We start from the raw sequence: 18,723 nt of genomic DNA, 5'->3' as shown, positions 1-18,723 counted from the left end.
AAAGACTGTTTAGTTATTGAATAAATTCCGCTGCGAAGTATTAAAGATTTTGTTATTGAATTTTAAAGGATAAATAATTATTTATTCAGTTTATGATTTTAAGAAAAGAATGTGACATTCCGTTTATGTGAATACTCTGATTATTTTTATGAAATTTTTATATTGGGAAAACGGAGTGTTACATGAAGCCTCGGCCTCGTCAGCTGCATTGTTTGGATTGATAGAACGGAATGTAATAGAGCGGAGCATAAAGGAACATTATGGAATGAAATGGAATAGATAGCTCATTTCATTGTTTGGATATTTTATGATGGAGCGGAACAAATTTATGTTTCATTATTTGGATTATTGACGGAATGAAATGGGTCATAAATTTTTTATTCCAAATTTACCCTTCTTTAATTTAAAATACTAATATATAAAAGTAAAGCATTTATATTCTATTAAAATGATTAGAAAACACATAACTATTGTACCAAAAAAACATATAATTATAATAGCAAGTGGTTGAAGTTACATTTTCTGAAACTATACTCGAATATAATAGGATGAAATGGAAAAAGCTAATGATCAATGACAATTAATTATTAATAACAGGTATTAAAAAGTGCAGCAAGCTTGACCAAAAAAAGTGCAGCAAGCTATTTTCTTTAAATAAAAAATAACGCAAGCAAGTAATTAATCACTACGAGAACTGTTATGCTTTTACGATTGATAAATTTTATAATGATGACCAACACACTGCATATGTCGAAGAAAAACAACTTGTTGAAGTGAAGAATAGAGGGAACAGAATTATGTAGAGAAGGTAAGGGATATATTTGTAATTTAGTAGTTTGCAAAATTAATTAACTGAGTATTCCATCTTATTCCGCCCAAATCGGATGGTAAGCAAAATGAGTGTAAGTGATGGAATACATACCATTGAGTTCCATTCCAGTACACTCTTTTAATGACTATCCAAACAATGGAATTTTAATTTATTCAATTTCATTCCATTCCATTCCATCACATATCATCAATCCAAACTTAGCCTTAGCTTTGACTACACGTGACTGCCCATTTGCAAGTAAATCTTTAATCTGTTTTCCTGTAAGTGTCTGATGCTTCAGAAGAGCCTTTGTAAGCACATGAAGCTCCTTTTGATGGGTGGTTAGAATAGTTTTTGCATTGTTGCAAGCTCTCTCAAGCAAATTCTTCACTTCTTTCTCAATAAGCAGCCTAGTTTCTGAGCTCATACTTCTCCCGTTATCGAAGTAATCGTGACTGACGGGTCCAACTTCAGTACTCATACCATATCTGGTAACCATTCTCCTGGCCAGAGAAGTTGCCTTAAAAATATCTGAGCATGCACCGGCATTAACTCCACTTTGTCCGAAAATTAGCACTTCAGCAACCCGACCTCCCATGCTAACATCAAGTTTGGCAAGCATCCGTTTACGAGAGAGCCTGTTCTCATCTTTGTCACGAGGCAAATAATAAACCCTACCACGATATCCCCCATGAGGAACAATAGTTGCCTTGTCAATTGGATTCGCACCATCGGTATAAATTGCAACTAAGGCATGGCCACACTCATGGAAAGCAGTCTTTTCTCTTGATTCCTCAGATATAACAACTGACTTGCGCTGACTTCCCATTATAATCATGTCCAGTGCAAACTCTAAATCAAGTGTGCTCACGGCTTCGGCACCGTCCTTTGCAGCCCTCAGGGCAGCAATATTAACCAAGTTTGCAAGGCCAGCACCAGAGAACCCAGGTGTAAACTGAGCAATCTTCATCAGATCAACATTATCTGCCTTCAGAACCTGTATTGTATTGGAGTAAGAAACGCACACACATTCAAAGTTTCCTTCTAAGTTCTAACAATTCTATATTCCAGAACCTTAATATATCTCAAAATTGTGCACATTCACACGTGCCTCAAAAAGTTCTTAAGCCATCCAACCCAAGATAATATTTTTCAAGAGTAAAAGCATACCTTTGACATGTGATATTCCAAAATCTCTCGCCGTCCTTCTTCATCAGGTTTGCGAACAACAACAAGGCGATCAAATCGCCCATGTCTCAACAAAGCCTCATCTATTAACTTGTGAGACTTAGTAGCACCAATCACAATTATGCCTTCATTTTGTTTGAGTCCATCTAACTCAACAAGCATTTGATTTAAAGTCAACTTCATGTACATTTGGTCGTTTGAATTTAGTTTTCCACCAAACGCATCAATCTCATCAATAAAGATTATACAAGGCAACCGTTTTTTTGCAGCAGCAAAAAGATCTCTCACCCTTTGTGCACCAACACCAACAACCATCTCTTCAAATTCACGTCCACTGGTTGAGAAGAAAGGAACCTCGGCTTCTCCAGCAATAGCTCTCGCCAACATTGTTTTACCAGTGCCAGGCGGGCCAACAATCAAAATACCTTTTGGGAGTTTGCCACCAAGACGAGTAAAGTGCTGTGACAAGGGAAAAGAGTTATCTAAAGATAGTGCAGAACAATACAGGCTAGAATGTGGTCGTGAAAAAAAGTATATATAATATACCTTGAAAAGTATGAAAGAAAGTAAATGCAGCATTGATTTCAAAGATAATACAGCATTAGAAAAAGATAAAAAAATAACAGCATAAAATATAAAAAGGAGAAAGAATATGTACAAAAATTTGAAGTAGCAGAATTTGAAAATTTGAAGAAACAAAAAACAGAAACAGAAATGAGAATCTGGCAGAATTTGTTTTGGGGTTTCTTGGTCAGAAAGCATCATCCAACCCCTTTCTTCTTTTTCTTACTGCTTTTCTGTCAACGGCCGCTGCCACACTCTCCTTACATTTATTTCTGCTTACTAACTCAGTCCAACTAAGGTAAAATGTCAAGCAAGCATAAGGATAAGTGTGTGTGCTATATATATTCAATTTGTTTAGAAATTATTATCCAGAGCAATAGAACTGATTTATCAACAACTTTTACTTTTTTCTGTTTGCATTAAAACAGCTTTTTTCTCATCAACAAAATAATGATCACTGTTTAATAACTTTGTATCAACATATACACGCCCAAAGAATAATAAAACTTCTCGTGGTATCAAATAAGTAATCAACGAGATTGGAATAGCTTAGGACACATGTAAATCAAATAACTATTTCATGCTAGAGTGCGAGAAATGCTTGCAAGAGAGCATGGATTAATGCTGGAAAAGTCTACCTTAGGATCTTTTAGGTAATCAACAATTTCTTCAAGTTCAGCCTTTGCCTCGCCTACACCTTTCATATCGCTAAGTTTAGTACTTGTCTCTAGACTGGGCTGCACTTCTTTGTACATAAAAGTAATATAAAAAAAAAGGGTGAATAACAAAACAGAGAATGTGCAAATCAAATTCAGATTTATGATTGAATTAAACTCAGTGGAAGGCCACTGCAATAAACCAAATTGTATGCCATACTGCTCTTTGAAATTTCCACCTTCTAATGCAGCGACCATATCAGTAGGAGCACTTGTAGTTTCAAGAATCCCATCTCTTGTAGGTTCTCCGACATTTGTAAGAGCCGCAATGCCGCCTATACTACTTTCTTCTTTTTTCGCTGAATTAGAAATAGCTGAAAATTCATATACCTCGGGTTATAACTTTTATGGTCGGTAAAATAAGCAAAAGAAAGGAATATTCCAAGAGCTGATTGAAAAAGAAGCAGAATAACAAACTTCGACAAGTGCATAATTGCAATGCCGAGTTTTGAATTCTGCAGACTCCAACATGGATCTATTTAAGATTAATGATTTCACACATCCATGAAATTCAAGTTTTATGAAATTATACTTGTTCCTATCACTAAATAAAAGGTCAAAAGAGGTATCATAATTGTGACTGAAGGCCTGCAGCATTGCAACAAATATAAAAGTGTAAGTCACTTCTTCGGAATGATTAGAAGTGTAAGATTTTAATGAAACTTCATAATCTCCAAAAAAATATTCCGATCAATGCTACCACATAAATGGATTGTTGACACTTGGCAATAAACAAATGAAATGATTTACCATATACACAGAGGAATTTAGCAGGGTTAGAGGGTCCACAAAATATGGTCAAACAGAGCAAAGCACAATCACATGCAAACACAGACAAGAGAAATTGAGCAATTCTAACCAAATAGTTACCTCTTAGCAAAGTTTTCAGAAATTCACTTTCAGACAACCTACCAACTTTTACTAATGCTTTAACATATTCAGAAAATGCCAAATAATTTGTATGAAGAGACGGGTTGCTTTCAAATGCCCTAATCACGGCTTCAGGATCATTTTCATCGTAAAGTTCTTTAGGAGAAGTGGATTTCTCTGCTTCAGATGAACCGCATAGCGGTCGGACCAGATTTCCTAGATACCTGGACTGGGAAATGAAAAGCCTATTCTCTACATAAATTTGAAAGTAAGTGCATCAAAGCAATATCTAAAGCCAATAATAGTTTTCTAGGTACATCAAATAGGCATGAACTAAATATGAAAAGGGAACAAAAGTTTCATACTTGGACAGCCCTCAAACTTGTTGTGAGATACATAGTTTCTACTCAATAATTCTTTGACCTTTCCGAATTCAGATTGACGCCTTTCAACCTGCAAAAATAACTTATAAGATCATATGACAAATAAAAGTAATACAAGATATAGAGCAGAGATGGAAATTGCAGTCCAATTATGATAATTGCCTGATTAGTATACCAAGAATAATCAAAATTGAAGCAAAAGATTAAAGCTTGGAAGAACTTACGAAAACATCTTAAGACAATTTTCACAAGCTTTTTTCAGCCTATTTTCTCAAGTTATTTAATATAGTTTACTAAAATAATTTATAGCATATACAAAAGTAAATTAACTTTAATTTATCTTTTGCTATAAAACTAGCTTATGCATAAGCGCTTGTGCTATAATCTGCAAATAATCTATTTATCCAAACATGATCTATAGATAGTTTTGATGAACTTGTATTGATCGCACATATGCATTGAAATTTGCTCGTTTTACGTTTAAGAACAGTATTGCATTGCATCGAATTCAAGAAAAAAAGAAAAAATAGCCAATGTGTTTTCTCTCTAAAACTTAACATGATTTCAGCGGCGGCAAAACAACCCAGATCATCGTGATCTGCCTTCCCCGACCATATGGGTCACCACTCCTAGGTGTTCCTAGTTCTTCCCCTTTCCTTTCAAGGCCATGTTTCTCCATAACCACCTCACTGCCATCATGCCTCGGTCATACGCCATCCCACACCACTGTAACCCTTCCACCAACATTATCCACGACCTCCATCATTCCTGCTTGCGACAACCATAACAAAAGTCCAGATCTGATGGTGGTGTGGACCCCAAGAGGAGATCTTCTCTGGCCACCGCAAGCCAAACATGAACTTCCTCTTTCGACTAAAAGACCTCCACCCGAGCCACCGCCACCGAACTATGAGAAGCTTGACAAAAATGTTGCATCCATTACTGCTGCTACACCTGCACTCTTGGCACTCATTCGACCACCTCCAAAGCCACCATGGAGTTTCTTTTTCTGGTTTAAGGCTGCACTCTAGTTGTTTGACAAAAAGCACCATGAGGGTTATGTCTTTTGGAACAAAGTATCCAGTTTACGAGGCTGGTCCCCATTGCAACAATCTCTCTACTCATCCACCAGCTTTCAATTGGACAATTTTGAGACCAATGATAGTTGAATTGTGCGAACACAAGTCAAAGAAATTATCCGTAACTGGATTGGAAAAAAGACTGTGGATTCTCATTCTTATATCGCCAGGTTGAATGAACTGAACTGATGCTAGTTTGGTTATGTCTTTTTGGCTTTTGAACAATCTATGTTTGTGTTTGATTTTCGAAAATCCAATTCAAGTGTCTCAATTTGTTTGTAATGTTTGTTGCTTAATCTATTGAATGAAGAAGCTGTTTTCCTAAAATTAAAAAAAAAAATTAAAAAAATAATAATAATGTATTGAATAGGTAGCACTAGCATGAAAAGAAGTGACCTGCTGCATTCGAGTTTGATGGATTGAACAAGTAAGCAGCTGCTGCGTTATTAAACGCGTCGATGCCGCCATGTGAGAGGAACAAGAATGTGATCAATGGCGTTCTTGATAATAACGATGATGATGAAAATGGAAATGTAAAAAGAAATAACCAACCTCTAACTGATTTCAACTCACTCCCATACATTTAGTTGACTTATTATCTATTTACTATTCCCTCCCAATTTTATTATAAAAAGAGTAAATTACACTTTCTTTTCACAAAATGCTTGAATTACACTCCTCTCCTCTCTATTGTTAAAATATACTAACATAAGAGGGGAGGGGCGTAAAAAAATTCTAAAATGTTTTGAATAAGAGGGGAGGGGAGTGTATATATTTTAACATAAGAGGGGAGGGGAATGTAATTCAAGCATCTTTGAGGGGAGGGGAGTGTAATTTACTTTTATAAAAAACAATTCATTTTTTAGGTTCATTAAATAATTAATACGTCCTCGTGAACTTAGCTCAGTTGGTATGGACAATGTATGATATATACAAGGTCTGGGGTTTGAGCCCCGCCCACCACCAACCAAAAAATAATTAATGCATCACATTAGTACTATATTAGATATTCCTTCCGTTCCAAAATGCATGTCGCAGTCAACCACTGCACACATGTCAATACGCAACTTTGACCATTATACTCCCCCCGTCCCAAATTATAAGCAAAAATAAAAAAATCACACTTATTAAGAAATGATTTGTCTAACATGTGCAATATTGCACTTGTTAAGGAAACTAAATCTAGTAACTTTTCTTTGAAAAACACCGATTATTATTAAAAAAGTTATCTATTTAATATAGAATACACAAGTTCCAAGACAAACTTACCATTTTAAATTTCTTAACATGTGCAAATTTGCACATGATAGAAAAACTCCTTAAGAAAACTAAAACATAAGAATTTGGAGTATAGTTTTCTGTGTTTTCTTTAGAAAACGTCTTATAGGATCCGTCGATTTGCGGATGATTCCGTTGATTGGAATTACTTAGAAGAAGTCATGGTGAAAATGGGTTTTCCAACTCTTTGGCGAAAGTGGATTAAAGATTGTGTTGGGACGGCAACGGCTTCGGTGTTAGTAAACGGGTCTCCTACAGATGAGTTCTCCTTACATAGGGGTTTGAGGCAAGGGGATCCTCTTTCGCCCTTTTTGTTTCTTTTGGCGGCGGAAGGGTTTCATGTGCTGATGGAGGCTTTGGTTGCAAATAATTTATTTAATGGTTTTAAGGTGGGCGGCTCGGATGCGGTGGGGGTGTCGCATCTCCAATTTGCGGATGACACTCTTATATTATGTGATAAATCTTGGGCGAATATTAGAGCTTTGCGTGCTATCTTATTACTATTTCAAGAACTCTCTGGTCTTAAGGTGAATTTCTCTAAGAGTCTTTTGGTGGGGGTTAATGTTCATGGTTCTTGGTTAGCGGAAGCGGCAACGGCATTGAATTGTAAGGTTGGTTCCATTCCCTTTGTGTATCTCGGTTTGCCTATTGGAGGGAATGCTAGTCGGATGGAGTTTTGGAAGCCTCTCATTAATCGTATTAACTCTAGATTGTCGAGTTGGAAGTCGAAATTTTTGTCTTTGGGTGGCCGCTTGGTTTTACTTAAGTCTGTCCTATCGTCTCTGCCTGTTTATGCTCTTTCTTTTTTTAAGGCTCCGTCAGGTATTGTCTCCTCTATTGAATCTATTTTGAATATTTTTTTTTTTTTTTTTTTTTGGGGGGGGGGGGGGGGAGTGCAGACCATAGAAAAATTATTTGGGTTGATTGGAATTCTGTTTGTCGGAGTCAGGAGGTTGGTGGCTTGGGGGTAAGGAGAATAAAAGAATTTAATTTAGCTTTATTAGGGAAGTGGTGTTGGAGGGTGTTGACGGAGAGAGATAGTTTGTGGTTTAGGGTGTTAGCGGCGCGGAATGGAGTGGAGGGAGGTCATTTGTGTAGTGGAGGTCGTAATGAGTCAGTGTGGTGGCGGAATATAGCGGCTTTGCGTGCAGAGGGGTGGTTTCAGAATCATGTGAGTCGTAGCTTGGGTGATGGATCCAATGTTTTGTTTTGGATGGATGTTTGGGTGGGAGAGTTGTTGCTCCGGGATAGGTTTAGGAGGTTGTATGACTTGTCGGTTTTGAAGGGGGAGTCGGTCGCTTCGATGAGAGTGTTAGGTTGGGAGGAGGAGGGTGAGGCGTGGAGGTGGAGGAGAAGGTTGTGGGCGTGGGAGGAAGAGTTGGTAGGGGAGCTTAGGCTTTTACTTCAAAATGTTTCTTTTCAGGTTCACAAAAAAGATGGTTGGAAATAGAGTGCGGATCCTAAGTCTTGTTATACAGTTCAAAGTGCATACAAAACTATCATGGAGCAGGTTCATCTTGATCATTCCGTGATGTCGATTTCTTTGTGGCACAAGGAAGTTCCCTTGAAGGTGGTGCTATTTGCGTGGCGTCTCCTTCGTGATCGGTTGCCGACTAAGGACAATCTTCATAGGCGGCATGTTTTAGGTGTTGATGATCAATATTGTGTTGGTGGATGTGGTCTTGTTGAAACATCTAATCATTTATTCTTACATTGTAATATTTTTGGTTCGGTTTGGAATTACATTTTCCAATGGATTGGAATAGCTACGGTGATGCCTTTCGATGTAACAGGACTTTTTAAGCAGTTCACCCTCTTAGGAGGTTTCTCTAAGTCGAGGCAATCTATTCTTCAGGTGATATGGTTTGCGACTTTGTGGGAAATTTGGAAGGAAAGGAATAATAGATTTTTTAATTCGAAGGATAGCCCTATTATAGAGGTGGTGGATAGGATTAAGTTGTTAACTTTCAAGTGGTTGAAGGTGCAGTATGCTAACCTTCCCTTTAATTATCATGGTTGGTGGCTTAGTTCATTCTCTATTCTAGGCATAGGGTAATGGGTGTGTTGTAAGGGGCTGTTTTGTGGTGATGTTTTGTTCTCTTGTCTGTACTATTATTTTGTATTGACTTTGAGGTTTTTTTCCTTGGCACGCCTTGTGCTAGGAAGACCTTTTTTGTGGTTATATATTTCATTTTAGTTTCTTCAAAAAAAGAAAACGTTTTATAGGAAGATGTAAAAACAATTTTCATTGTCTATTGGTTATGGAAAAACGAAAGAGAGAGAAAGTTGAATGTAATTTGCATTTAATTTTATGAGAATAAACAAAAAAAATTCTTGAAAAAAATATTTAAAAAAAAAAAAGATTAAATAGGATAAAAGTTTGTCGTTTTTGCTTGTATTTTGGGACAAAAAAATGAGTTTTTTTTTGCTTATATTATGAGACGGAGGGAGTATATTATAAAAAAGAGTTTTGTTAACGAGTACCCCGGGGCACTCTTTAAACATATCAAAACAAGCAATTATTCTTTAAAAAAGTAAAATATTTCAATTTTCAATGCATTGATTACTCACATTTTTTATAAATACTTGCTCTTTATAGCCCTTAAAGAGTCCCCTTGAGGCACTCATTAACATTTCTCTATAAAAAATTATAAAAATTTGATATTTTGAAAATATTCGTTTAGACAAATCAACATCTTACATGCTAACATTTGTATTTATATATTAGTTAAAAAATATGATCAAAGTAAGTTATGTGAATATTGCACATCATAAAATTGCGTCATGTATTTTAAAACGGAGGGTGTGCATTACATACACAATGAACTCAATCAATTGTTTTTATAACAAGGACGGGAGAAAGCACTTACTAATGTAATTATAAAAATATGAAAACTGCATGAGATATTCTACGTTAATCTCACTAATTTAAGTTTTAGTCCCTTATTTTAAAAATAAGTGTTTTTGGTCCCTCATTTTTTAGTAAATTTTTTATGATTGTTTATTTATGAGATGACAATGCTTATTAGAAGTATATTTGTTGATCGTAACAAAACAAAAAAAAAAAGTATATTTTTTGATTGGATATTAAGTGTCGCGTAATAAGTGTTTTCATGTCATAATTGTTTATGTCTCATTATCAAAATTAAACCAAAAATGATATGAGAGACCAAAGTTCAGAAGAAAAAAAAATGGGGGACCAAAATACCAATTTTTAAAATACGAGACCAAAACTTTATTTATTTTTAAAATAAAAAACATTATTGGAATCAAATCTTACACGTAAATCCTTCTTATCTAATTTATCTAATTTTTTCTATATTTGGAAACCCTTTCCACCTCTTAATATTCAAGCGTCTAGATTTCAGTTTCGAGTTGCATAGTAGTTAAATCCTTTTAATAAAAGATTTCAAAAAGTGTTCGACTCTTAAAATGTTTAAATGCTAAATAAAATAAAAAAATATAAATATATTTGTGATTTAGCAGACTATAATAAACCTATTCGTTCAAAATTTTGGTAGTTACTTCCTTTTATTATCATATTATTTTTGCACTCTTTGATTTATATTTATATAACAACAGAATATTACATGGTTAGAGGAGACTAAACATAATGTGACGAAGTAATCTTAAGATAAATAAATTTAGTTTGGAAAAAAAAAATTGATTAGTATTTAATTTTTAGGGAAAGCAACTTCATATCATTTCATTCAAGATAATAGTATCAATATAATATAATGGGAAGGAGAGTAAAAGATACTTACATATTTGACTGATATAGGGACAGAGTCAAACTATATTATTAGCGACTCTATTAACTTGGCTACGTATAAAAGCTAAAGTGAAACTAGCATAATAGCATTGGCATAGAAGGGTCCTACAATTGGAGACTAAAGTACCAAGCTCATCATCATAGTTACAAACATAAGTATCGCATTTGCTACCGAATAGTTGTCAATTTCAAAATTAGCGAACTAAGCCCATGTCTAACAGAAGGGAAGAGGACAGTGAGCGCTTGAACAATGCTAAGATATCTCGAAAATCTGTTTACTGCACAATTGCTGGAGGCAGTGCAGTTTTTCTTTTTTCTACCCTTAGATTGTGATTAAGCTTAATGTAATGAGCAAAATATCTAACTAGATCAACACCAATGATTAGCTCAATCCAAATAGAAAATAACAGAAACCATAAGAATATGCATCCTTCACACTCTGATGCAAATATAATGTAAAAAGTCCTGTTATTGATCTCTGTATATAGTGCAGAAACTCAACTCTGCTCATAAAAGTCTTGTTAAGTCAGTAAAAAAATTGCTGGTCATTTTTCTAATTGTTTTTAGTCGGTAAAAAAATTTGTATATTTTCACTTCTCAAACACAAGAATAAATGAGAAAGAATGAAAACCCTATATTAAAGTAACAAAGGAATTTACTTGATTCTATGAACAAGGTAATTACTGTCTTCTTCTCTAATGTTCTAACATGATCCCATTCCAAACCTTATATTAATTCATAACATGAATTTCGAACTCCAACACGTCTAAAACGTCCTATTCAGTCCAGATTTATTAGTGGAATTCTTTTTCCTTTCTCAAGAGAGTTGAATTTTTTCATTTGAATCATTTTAACTGGTGTCAATTTGTTTCTATTTCCAATTCTGTTTTCTAAAAAGTGAATGGTAATGGTTTGTTTACAAACAAATGAGATGGTGTTTGCAACTATAAATGATTTTGTGTATTGTTACTTTACTGTTGAAGAACATTGCCACTCCCCACTCATACCTAAAGTATTATGTATTGGGGTAAATTCATTTCTTAAGAAGGCTGGAGGGGAGGGAACCCCTGCTGGTCTCTGTGTACCTCCGGCCCTGCTACAGTGGCAATTCCTTGAGCCTTTGCAGAAGCAGAAGGTGCACCTGCATCGGTCGCAGCATCTGAAGCTGCAGCTGCATTGGTAGCAGCATCCGCAGCAGCAGAAGGTGCAGCTGCATTGGTTGCGGCATTTGCAGCGGCAGAAGGTGCAGATGATTTGCTCGCGGTATTTGCAGCGGCAGAAGGTGCAGATGATTTGCTCGCGGCATCCGAAGGTGCAGCTGCATTGGTTGCAGCATTTGCAGCGGCAGAAGGTGCAGATGCTTTGCTCGCAGCATCCGAAGGTGCAGCTACATTGGCAGCTGCATTGGTCGCGGCATCCGAAGCTGCAGCTGCATTGGTAGTGGCATCCGTAGTAGCAGAAGGTGCAGCTGCATTGGTCGCGGCATCCGAAGCTGCAACTGCATTGGTAGTGGCATCCGTAGCAGCAGAAGGTGCAGCTGCATTGGTCGTGGCATCCGCAGCCTTATCAGTAGCTGGATTGGACCTTGGACTTCCCTGAGCTTTGACTGGACATGACTGCTGTTGTTTCTGCTGGGATTTGACCTTTGCAAGTAAATCTTTAATCTGACTTCCTGTAAGTGTCTCATGCTTCAAAAGAGCTTTTGCAAGTACATGAAGCTCCTTTTGATGGGTGGTTAGAATAGTTTTTGCATTGTTGTAAGCTCTCTCGAGCAAATTCTTCACTTCCTTCTCAATAAGCAACCTAGTTTCTGAGCTCATACTTCTCCCGTTATCAAAGTAATTGTGACTGACGGGTCCAACTTCAGTACTCATACCATATCTAGTAACCATTTGCCTGGCCAGAGAAGTTGCCTTAAAAAGATCTGAGGATGCACCGGAAGTAACTCCACTTTGTCCGAAAATTAGCTCTTCAGCAACCCGACCTCCCATGCAAATATCAAGCCTGGCAAGCATCTGTTTACGGGAGAGACTGGTCTGGTCGTTGCGAGGAGGCAGTTGAGAAACCATGCCAAGAGCCATCCCACGAGGAACAATGGTTGCCTTGTGAACAGGATTCGCACCATCAGTATAAATTGCAACTAAGGCATGGCCACACTCATGGAAAGCAGTCTTTTTTCTTGACTCCTCAGATATAACAGCTGACTTGCGCTGACTTCCCATTATAATCTTCTCCCGAGCAAACTCTAAATCATGTGTGCTCACGGCTTTGGCACCATCCTTTGCAGCCCTCAGGGCAGCAACATCAACCAAGTTTGCAAGGTCAGCACCAGAGAACCCAGGTGTACACCGAGCAATGATCATCAGATCAACATTGTCTGCCTTCAGAACCTGTATTGTATTGGAGTAAGAAACACACACACGTTCAGAGATTCCTTCTAAGTTCTAACATTTCTATATTACACAACCTTACTACATCTCAAAATTGTGCATAATCACAATTAAATTAAAAAAACTTGAATATAAATACACATAATTCAAAGAGTATCCCGGGTGTAAGGCAGTTAGCTCGTGTGAAGTATCCAGCACACACCTGAACATAGCTGAAGGAAATCATACAACACAATGCTTTCACCAATATAGTGCAAGCACTGGACACGTGCCTCAAAATTCTTAAGCCATCCAACCCAAGATACAAAATAAAATATTTTTCAAGAGTAAAAGCATACCTTTGACATGTGAGATTCCAAAATCTCTCGCCGTCCTTTTACATCTGGATTGGGAACAACAACATGGCGATCAAATCTCCCATGTCTCAACAAAGCCTTATCTATTGACTCGGGAGAGTTAGTAGCACCAATCACAATTATGCCTTCATTTTGTTTGAAACCATCTAACTCAACAAGCAACTGATTTAAAGTCAACTTCGTGTACATTTGGTCATTTGAATTTGGTTTTCCACCAATAGCATCAATCTCATCAAGAAAGATTATACAAGGCGCACGCTTTTTTGCAGCAGCAAAAAGATTTCTCACCCTTTGTGCACCAACACCAACAATCGTCTCTTCAAATTCACGTCCATTGGTTGAGAAGAAAGGAACCCCAGCCTCTCCAGCAATAGCGCTCGCCAACATTGTTTTACCGGTGCCAGGCGGGCCATAAAGCAAAACACCTTTTGGGAGTTTGCCACCAAGACAAGTAAGGCGCTGTGACAAGGGAAAAGCGTTATCTAAAGATAGTACAGAACTAAACAGGCCAGAATGTGGTCTTGAAAAAAAGTATATATAATATAACTTGAAAAGGAGGAAAGAAAATAAATACATCATAGATTTCGAAGGTGATTAATATACAGCATTAGCAAAAGAGAAAGAAAATAACAGCATAAAAAATAAAAAGGAGAGCAGGACAAATTATTGTGAAATAAAGATATAAACAAAAGAATTAAAAGAAAAGAGAACAGAAAAAAAAAAATAAGGAAAAAGAAATACATAAAAAAGAATTAATTAACATGCTACGTGAGAAGAAAAGAAGAAATAGAGAGCAGCAGCAGCATTTGAAAGTTTGAAGAGAAAAAAAAGAGAAAAAGAAATGAGAGTCCGGCAGAATTTGTTTTGGGTTTTAAGTTTTTACCACTTTCTACTTTTTTTTTACCACTTTTCTGTCACAGCCGCCACCACACTCTCCTTACGTTTATTAGCAATAAGCTTTATTTCTGCTTACTTATTCAGTCCAACTAAGGTAAAATGACAAGGAGGCATATAGAAAACCCAAGGATAAGTGTGTGTGCTATATATATTCAATTTGTTTAGAAATTATTATCCAGAGCAATAGAGCTGATTACCCAACAACTTTTACTTTTTTCTGTTTGGATTAAAACTTCATTTTTCTCGTCAACAAAGAATGAATACTATTTATAACTTTGGATCAACATATCCACGCCCAAAGAATAATAAAACTTCTCGTGGCATCAAATAAGTAATCAACGAGATTGGAATAGCTTAGGACACATGTAAATCAAATAACTATTTCATGCTAGAGTGCGAGAACTGCAAGAAAGAGAGAGCATGGATTAATGCTGGAAAAGTCTACCTTAGGATCTTTTAGGTAATCAACAATTTCTTCAAGTTCAGCCTTCGCCTCATCTACACCTTTCACATCGCTAAATTTAGTATTTGTCTCTACACTGGGCTGCAGTTCTTCGTACATTAAGTATTATAGAAAGAAAAAAAAGGGTGAAAAACAAAACAGAGATGTGCAAATCAAACTCAGATTGAATATTGAATTAAACTCAGCGATTTGTAAGTTACAATGAGACAGTAATAATACCTGTGTTAATTCCTTTATACACGATGTGAGCTCCTACACCACATATCAAGAGGAAGGCCCCTGCAACAAACCAAATTGTATGCCATAGTTGCTCATTGAAATTTTCACCTTCTAATGCAGCAACCTTATCAACAGGAGCACTTGTAGTTCCAAGAATCCCATCTTTTGTTGGTTCTCCGACATTTATAAGAGCTGCAACACCACCTATACTACTCTCTTCCTTTCTCGCTGAATGAGAAATAGCTGAAAATTCATATGCCTCAGGTTATAACTTGAGATCGGTAAAATGTGCAAAAGAAATGAATGTTCAAAAAGCTGATTGAAAAGAAGAAGAATAACAAATTTTGACAAGTGCGCAGTTGCAATGCCAAGTTTTGAATTCTGCAGAATCCAACTTAGATCTATATAAGATTATGGATTTCGTACATCCATCATTTAATTATCCCATCCTTGAAATGCATATTTTATGAATAAAAGTGTAAGATTTTAATCAAACTTCATAATCCCCAACAAAATATTACGATCAATGCTACCACATAAATGGCCTGTTGCCATTTGGCAATAAGCAAATGAAATAACTTACCATATACACAGAGACTTCCACTGGTTTTTGGGAAATGAGAGAAGATAGCAAAGTATTAATATTCAAATCATTATAAAAAAGACTATGTTAATTACATTCTGTAGAAATGTTGAACCTCAAATAATAACACTCAGCAGGTAAGATTCTAAATGTAATGCAAATAGATCTGTGTCTTCAGTCTTTTTACTTGGGGGCACAACCATGATTAGGCAGAATAGCAATTACCTCAGCTTTCTAATCAAATCAAATTATAAACAATTCAAGCATGTGTCTAGTTTCCTAATCAGGGGGGAAAATCTTAATTCCTTGAACAGAATTAGAATCTCCGTAAAATATGGTCAAACAGAGCAAAGCACAATCAGATGCAAATACAGTCAAGAGAAAACGAGCTATTCTAGCAAGATAATTACCTCTTAGCAGAGTGTTCAGAAATTCACTTTCAGAAAGCCTACCAACTTTTATCAATGCTTTAACATATTCAGAAAATGCCAAAGAATTTTTATGCAGAGATGGGTTGCTTTCATATGCTCTAATCACGGCTTCAGGATCAATTTCATCGTAAAGTTCTTTAAGAGAAGAGGCTTCCTCTGCTTCAGATGAATCGCGTAGTGGTCGTGCCAGATTTCCTAGATATCTGGACTGGGAGAAGAAAAGCCTATTCCCTACATAAATTTGAGAGTAAGTGCCACAAGCAATATCTAAAGCCAATAATAGTTTGCTTGGTACATCAAACACATGGTGAAAATAGGCATAATTAATTCAAAACAAAGTATATCTACAGAACTGAAATAATTCAGAAAGACAGTATCGACAAACGAGAAAGAAAAACAAAAGCTTGTATTTTAGAAACATAACATGCAGTAAATGTGATAAGGGAACAAAAGTCTCGTACTTGTACAGCCTTCAAACTTTTCAAACTTATTAAGAGATGCATCGTTTCTACTCAATAGTTCTTTGAACTTCCGAAATTCAGATTGACGCCTTTCAACCTGCAAAAATAACTTATAAGATGATATGACAAATAAAAGGAATACAATATACAGTGCAGAGATAGAAATTAGAAACATATAAAAAATAAATTTGCAGTTCAATCATGATACCAGTACCTAAATGTCGAGATAACATGCCTGCCTGATCAGTAAACCAAAAATATTCAAAAATTACGCAAAAGATTAAACTCTACAGAAAAGTAATATGATACCGAAACAATTGATACTATTTAATAGTCAATTCCACTATGGCCCTGTTTGGATTGACTTATTTGAGTTTATCTACTCACATAAGTTTCTTCAGACTGTTTGAGAGAACTTATGAAAACACAAGCTTTTTTTGGCCTATTTTCATAAGTTCTTCAATACAGCTTATAAAAACAATTATTTTATCTTTTTTCTATAAAAATAGCTTACGTAAGCTTATGCATAATCGCATATCATGATAACAGCTCTTACTATAAGCTGCAAATAAGCTATTTATCGAAATAGGCCATATACAGGGTTTGTTTGGATTGACATATTTGAGTCTATCTGTTGACCTAAGTTTTGTGAGACTATTTGGAAAAACTTATGAAAACAGCTTGTGACAATTTTCATAAAGCTTTTTTGAACTTGTTTTCATAAGTTCTCCAATATAGCTTATAAAAACAATTTATAGCATATACAAGAACAATTCAACTTCATTTTATGTTTTTCTATAAAAACATGTCATATGAGCTTATAAAGAAGCGCTTGTGCTATAAGATGCAAATAAGTTGTTTATCAAAACAGAACAGACCCTACTCATTAGACATGGTCGTTGATGAAAGAAATTGTAATACCAAGTCACTAACTCTTATTGGATGATCAAATTCAAGAAAGAAAAAAGAAAAGAAAATGTATTGAAGTAGTGAGTGACCTGCATTCGAGCTTGATGGATTGAAGAAGTGAGGTGGTGCGTAATGAAACGCTTCCAAGCAGCCATGAAAGAATGTGGTTGTTGAGATGAAAATGAAAATGGAAGAAGATGAAAAGAGAAATATTATGTATATAAAGGAAATTCTTCTTCTTCTCTGTCCTCCTAACAGAAATGAATTTCACTCTAACTGACTAACAAACTCACTGCCAGTCCCCGTACATGTCTTTGGGTACCTCCTTCGCCACCTTCACACTGCCTTTTTTTTTACATGACCCAAGTTGTTGACTTATTATTATTATTATTATTAGAGAAGACTAAAAGGAAGTTTTTTTTTTTTTTGGTAAAGACTAAAAAGAAGTCTTGTCTGGCATTCAACATATTAAAAATTTAAAAAGTAATTTTTTTAACATAAACTTTATAAATTATTCCTTTTCTAAATTTTTTAATAAATGTTCTTAAATATTTGTTAGCAAATTTTTTATTATTAATAAAATAAGATGAGACTCTTCTTTTTGGACTTTGACCCTATTTTGTATCAAAAAAAATATTGGTGAGATTCTTCTTTGAACCTTAATAATACTCACTCACTATTTTATTAAATGATATTGTCAGACATTTCTGTAGGTCTTATCCAATGTATACTTGCACTTGCGAAACCCAAGTAGAGTGACTCTTAATTGTATGTATGATTTTTCAAAATAAACTCTTTCTAGTATCAATTACAAGTAATTAAGTTTATTAAAAAAATGATGTATCTAATCTATATTATATACCACATTCATCATTTATTCAATTAAGTTAAAGAGTAAATAGTTGTTTATAATTGAGACAAGAGGGAGTAAGAGATTAGACAACTTTTTTGCATACGGTTTGATTTATAAATAAATCATAACAGTACGTACGAGACTGTAAAAAACATGATTTTTTTTATGATTAACTAAACCATAAAATAACTTTTTATCTATGAAAATACCATTTTTCTCTAACATAGAAAATATTATATCTTTATCTCTCTCAAGTAGACTTTTGTTTTGTCTTGTTTTCATGGAAATCTTTCTTTCCAACAAATGAATTTGAAAGAGCACTCTAGAATTCAAGTTACATTTTAGGAATTATAAAAATTTACACACTGATCCAAATTATATGTTCGTTCTAAATCACCAAAATCTAAAAGACGGGCGTCTTCTTTCCTAAATATATGAACTTATATGACGCGTGTAAAACTTGAAGGATATTTAATATGAAATTTTGATTTTGATTAAAA

General features: G+C 35.3%; 3 protein-coding genes across 7 annotated transcripts; 1 reads left to right on the top strand and 2 right to left on the bottom strand.

Annotated features, from left to right (window-relative positions):
- Positions 1-748: 748 nt before the first annotated feature.
- LOC11433617 (ATP-dependent zinc metalloprotease FTSH 4, mitochondrial) lies at positions 749-6,191 on the bottom strand. 5 transcript variants are annotated; one of them, XM_039834295.1, is made up of 7 exons: positions 6,008-6,191; positions 4,515-4,602; positions 4,150-4,401; positions 3,202-3,593; positions 1,982-2,458; positions 949-1,808; positions 749-916 (listed from the first exon to the last, which is right to left on the bottom strand). In XM_039834295.1, the coding sequence occupies exons 1-6, from the start codon at positions 6,077-6,079 to the stop codon at positions 981-983; spliced, it is 2,109 nt and encodes a 702-aa protein (XP_039690229.1). In that variant the 5' UTR covers positions 6,080-6,191; the 3' UTR covers positions 749-916; positions 949-980. The 5 variants fall into 5 exon arrangements, with proteins under 5 accessions (XP_039690229.1, XP_003616029.2, XP_013454173.1 ...); XM_003615981.4 differs by having other exon boundaries at positions 751-1,808; positions 3,202-3,308; positions 3,459-3,593; positions 6,008-6,190; XM_013598719.3 differs by having other exon boundaries at positions 751-1,808.
- Positions 6,192-7,059: 868 nt separating this feature from the next.
- Positions 7,060-8,945, top strand: LOC112422159 (uncharacterized). The gene is made up of 3 exons (XM_024784956.1): positions 7,060-7,711; positions 8,026-8,312; positions 8,400-8,945. Exons 1-3 carry the CDS (start codon positions 7,060-7,062, stop codon positions 8,943-8,945), a joined length of 1,485 nt encoding a protein of 494 aa, XP_024640724.1.
- A 2,547-nt stretch (positions 8,946-11,492) lies between these two features.
- Positions 11,493-17,718, bottom strand: LOC11433616 (ATP-dependent zinc metalloprotease FTSH 4, mitochondrial). The gene is made up of 7 exons (XM_003615980.4): positions 17,460-17,718; positions 16,462-16,558; positions 15,980-16,231; positions 14,987-15,229; positions 14,750-14,856; positions 13,390-13,866; positions 11,493-13,051 (listed from the first exon to the last, which is right to left on the bottom strand). Exons 1-7 carry the CDS (start codon positions 17,523-17,525, stop codon positions 11,702-11,704), a joined length of 2,592 nt encoding a protein of 863 aa, XP_003616028.1. The 5' UTR covers positions 17,526-17,718; the 3' UTR covers positions 11,493-11,701.
- Positions 17,719-18,723: the final 1,005 nt, after the last annotated feature.

Source organism: Medicago truncatula, chromosome 5 (genome assembly GCF_003473485.1).
Source record: "Medicago truncatula cultivar Jemalong A17 chromosome 5, MtrunA17r5.0-ANR, whole genome shotgun sequence".
Taxonomy (NCBI): Eukaryota; Viridiplantae; Streptophyta; class Magnoliopsida; order Fabales; family Fabaceae; genus Medicago; species Medicago truncatula.
Note: the sequence above shows the minus strand (reverse complement) of the source record. Positions and strands in the feature narration are given on the sequence as shown.

Bases quoted from the DNA above. Each gene is read 5' to 3' on its own strand.
- LOC11433616 (XM_003615980.4), bottom strand. From the start codon at position 17,525: ATGGCTGCTTGGAAGCGTTTCATTACGCACCACCTCACTTCTTCAATC. The intron at 14,857-14,986 runs GTATTATTACTG...TAATGTACGAAG, and splicing joins GTATAAAGGAATTAACACAG to AACTGCAGCCCAGTGTAGAG. The intron at 13,867-14,749 runs GTAGACTTTTCC...CCCTTGTCACAG, and splicing joins ATTACCTAAAAGATCCTAAG to CGCCTTACTTGTCTTGGTGG.
- LOC112422159 (XM_024784956.1), top strand. From the start codon at position 7,060: ATGGGTTTTCCAACTCTTTGGCGAAAGTGGATTAAAGATTGTGTTGGG. The intron at 7,712-8,025 runs GTATTGTCTCCT...GGCGGAATATAG, and splicing joins TTTTTTTAAGGCTCCGTCAG to CGGCTTTGCGTGCAGAGGGG. The intron at 8,313-8,399 runs GTTCACAAAAAA...ATCATGGAGCAG, and splicing joins TTCAAAATGTTTCTTTTCAG to GTTCATCTTGATCATTCCGT.
- LOC11433617 (XM_039834295.1), bottom strand. From the start codon at position 6,079: ATGGCGGCATCGACGCGTTTAATAACGCAGCAGCTGCTTACTTGTTCA. The intron at 4,402-4,514 runs GTATGAAACTTT...AAATTTATGTAG, and splicing joins CAAGTTTGAGGGCTGTCCAA to AGAATAGGCTTTTCATTTCC. The intron at 3,594-4,149 runs GTAACTATTTGG...ATGAATTTTCAG, and splicing joins TCTGAAAACTTTGCTAAGAG to CTATTTCTAATTCAGCGAAA.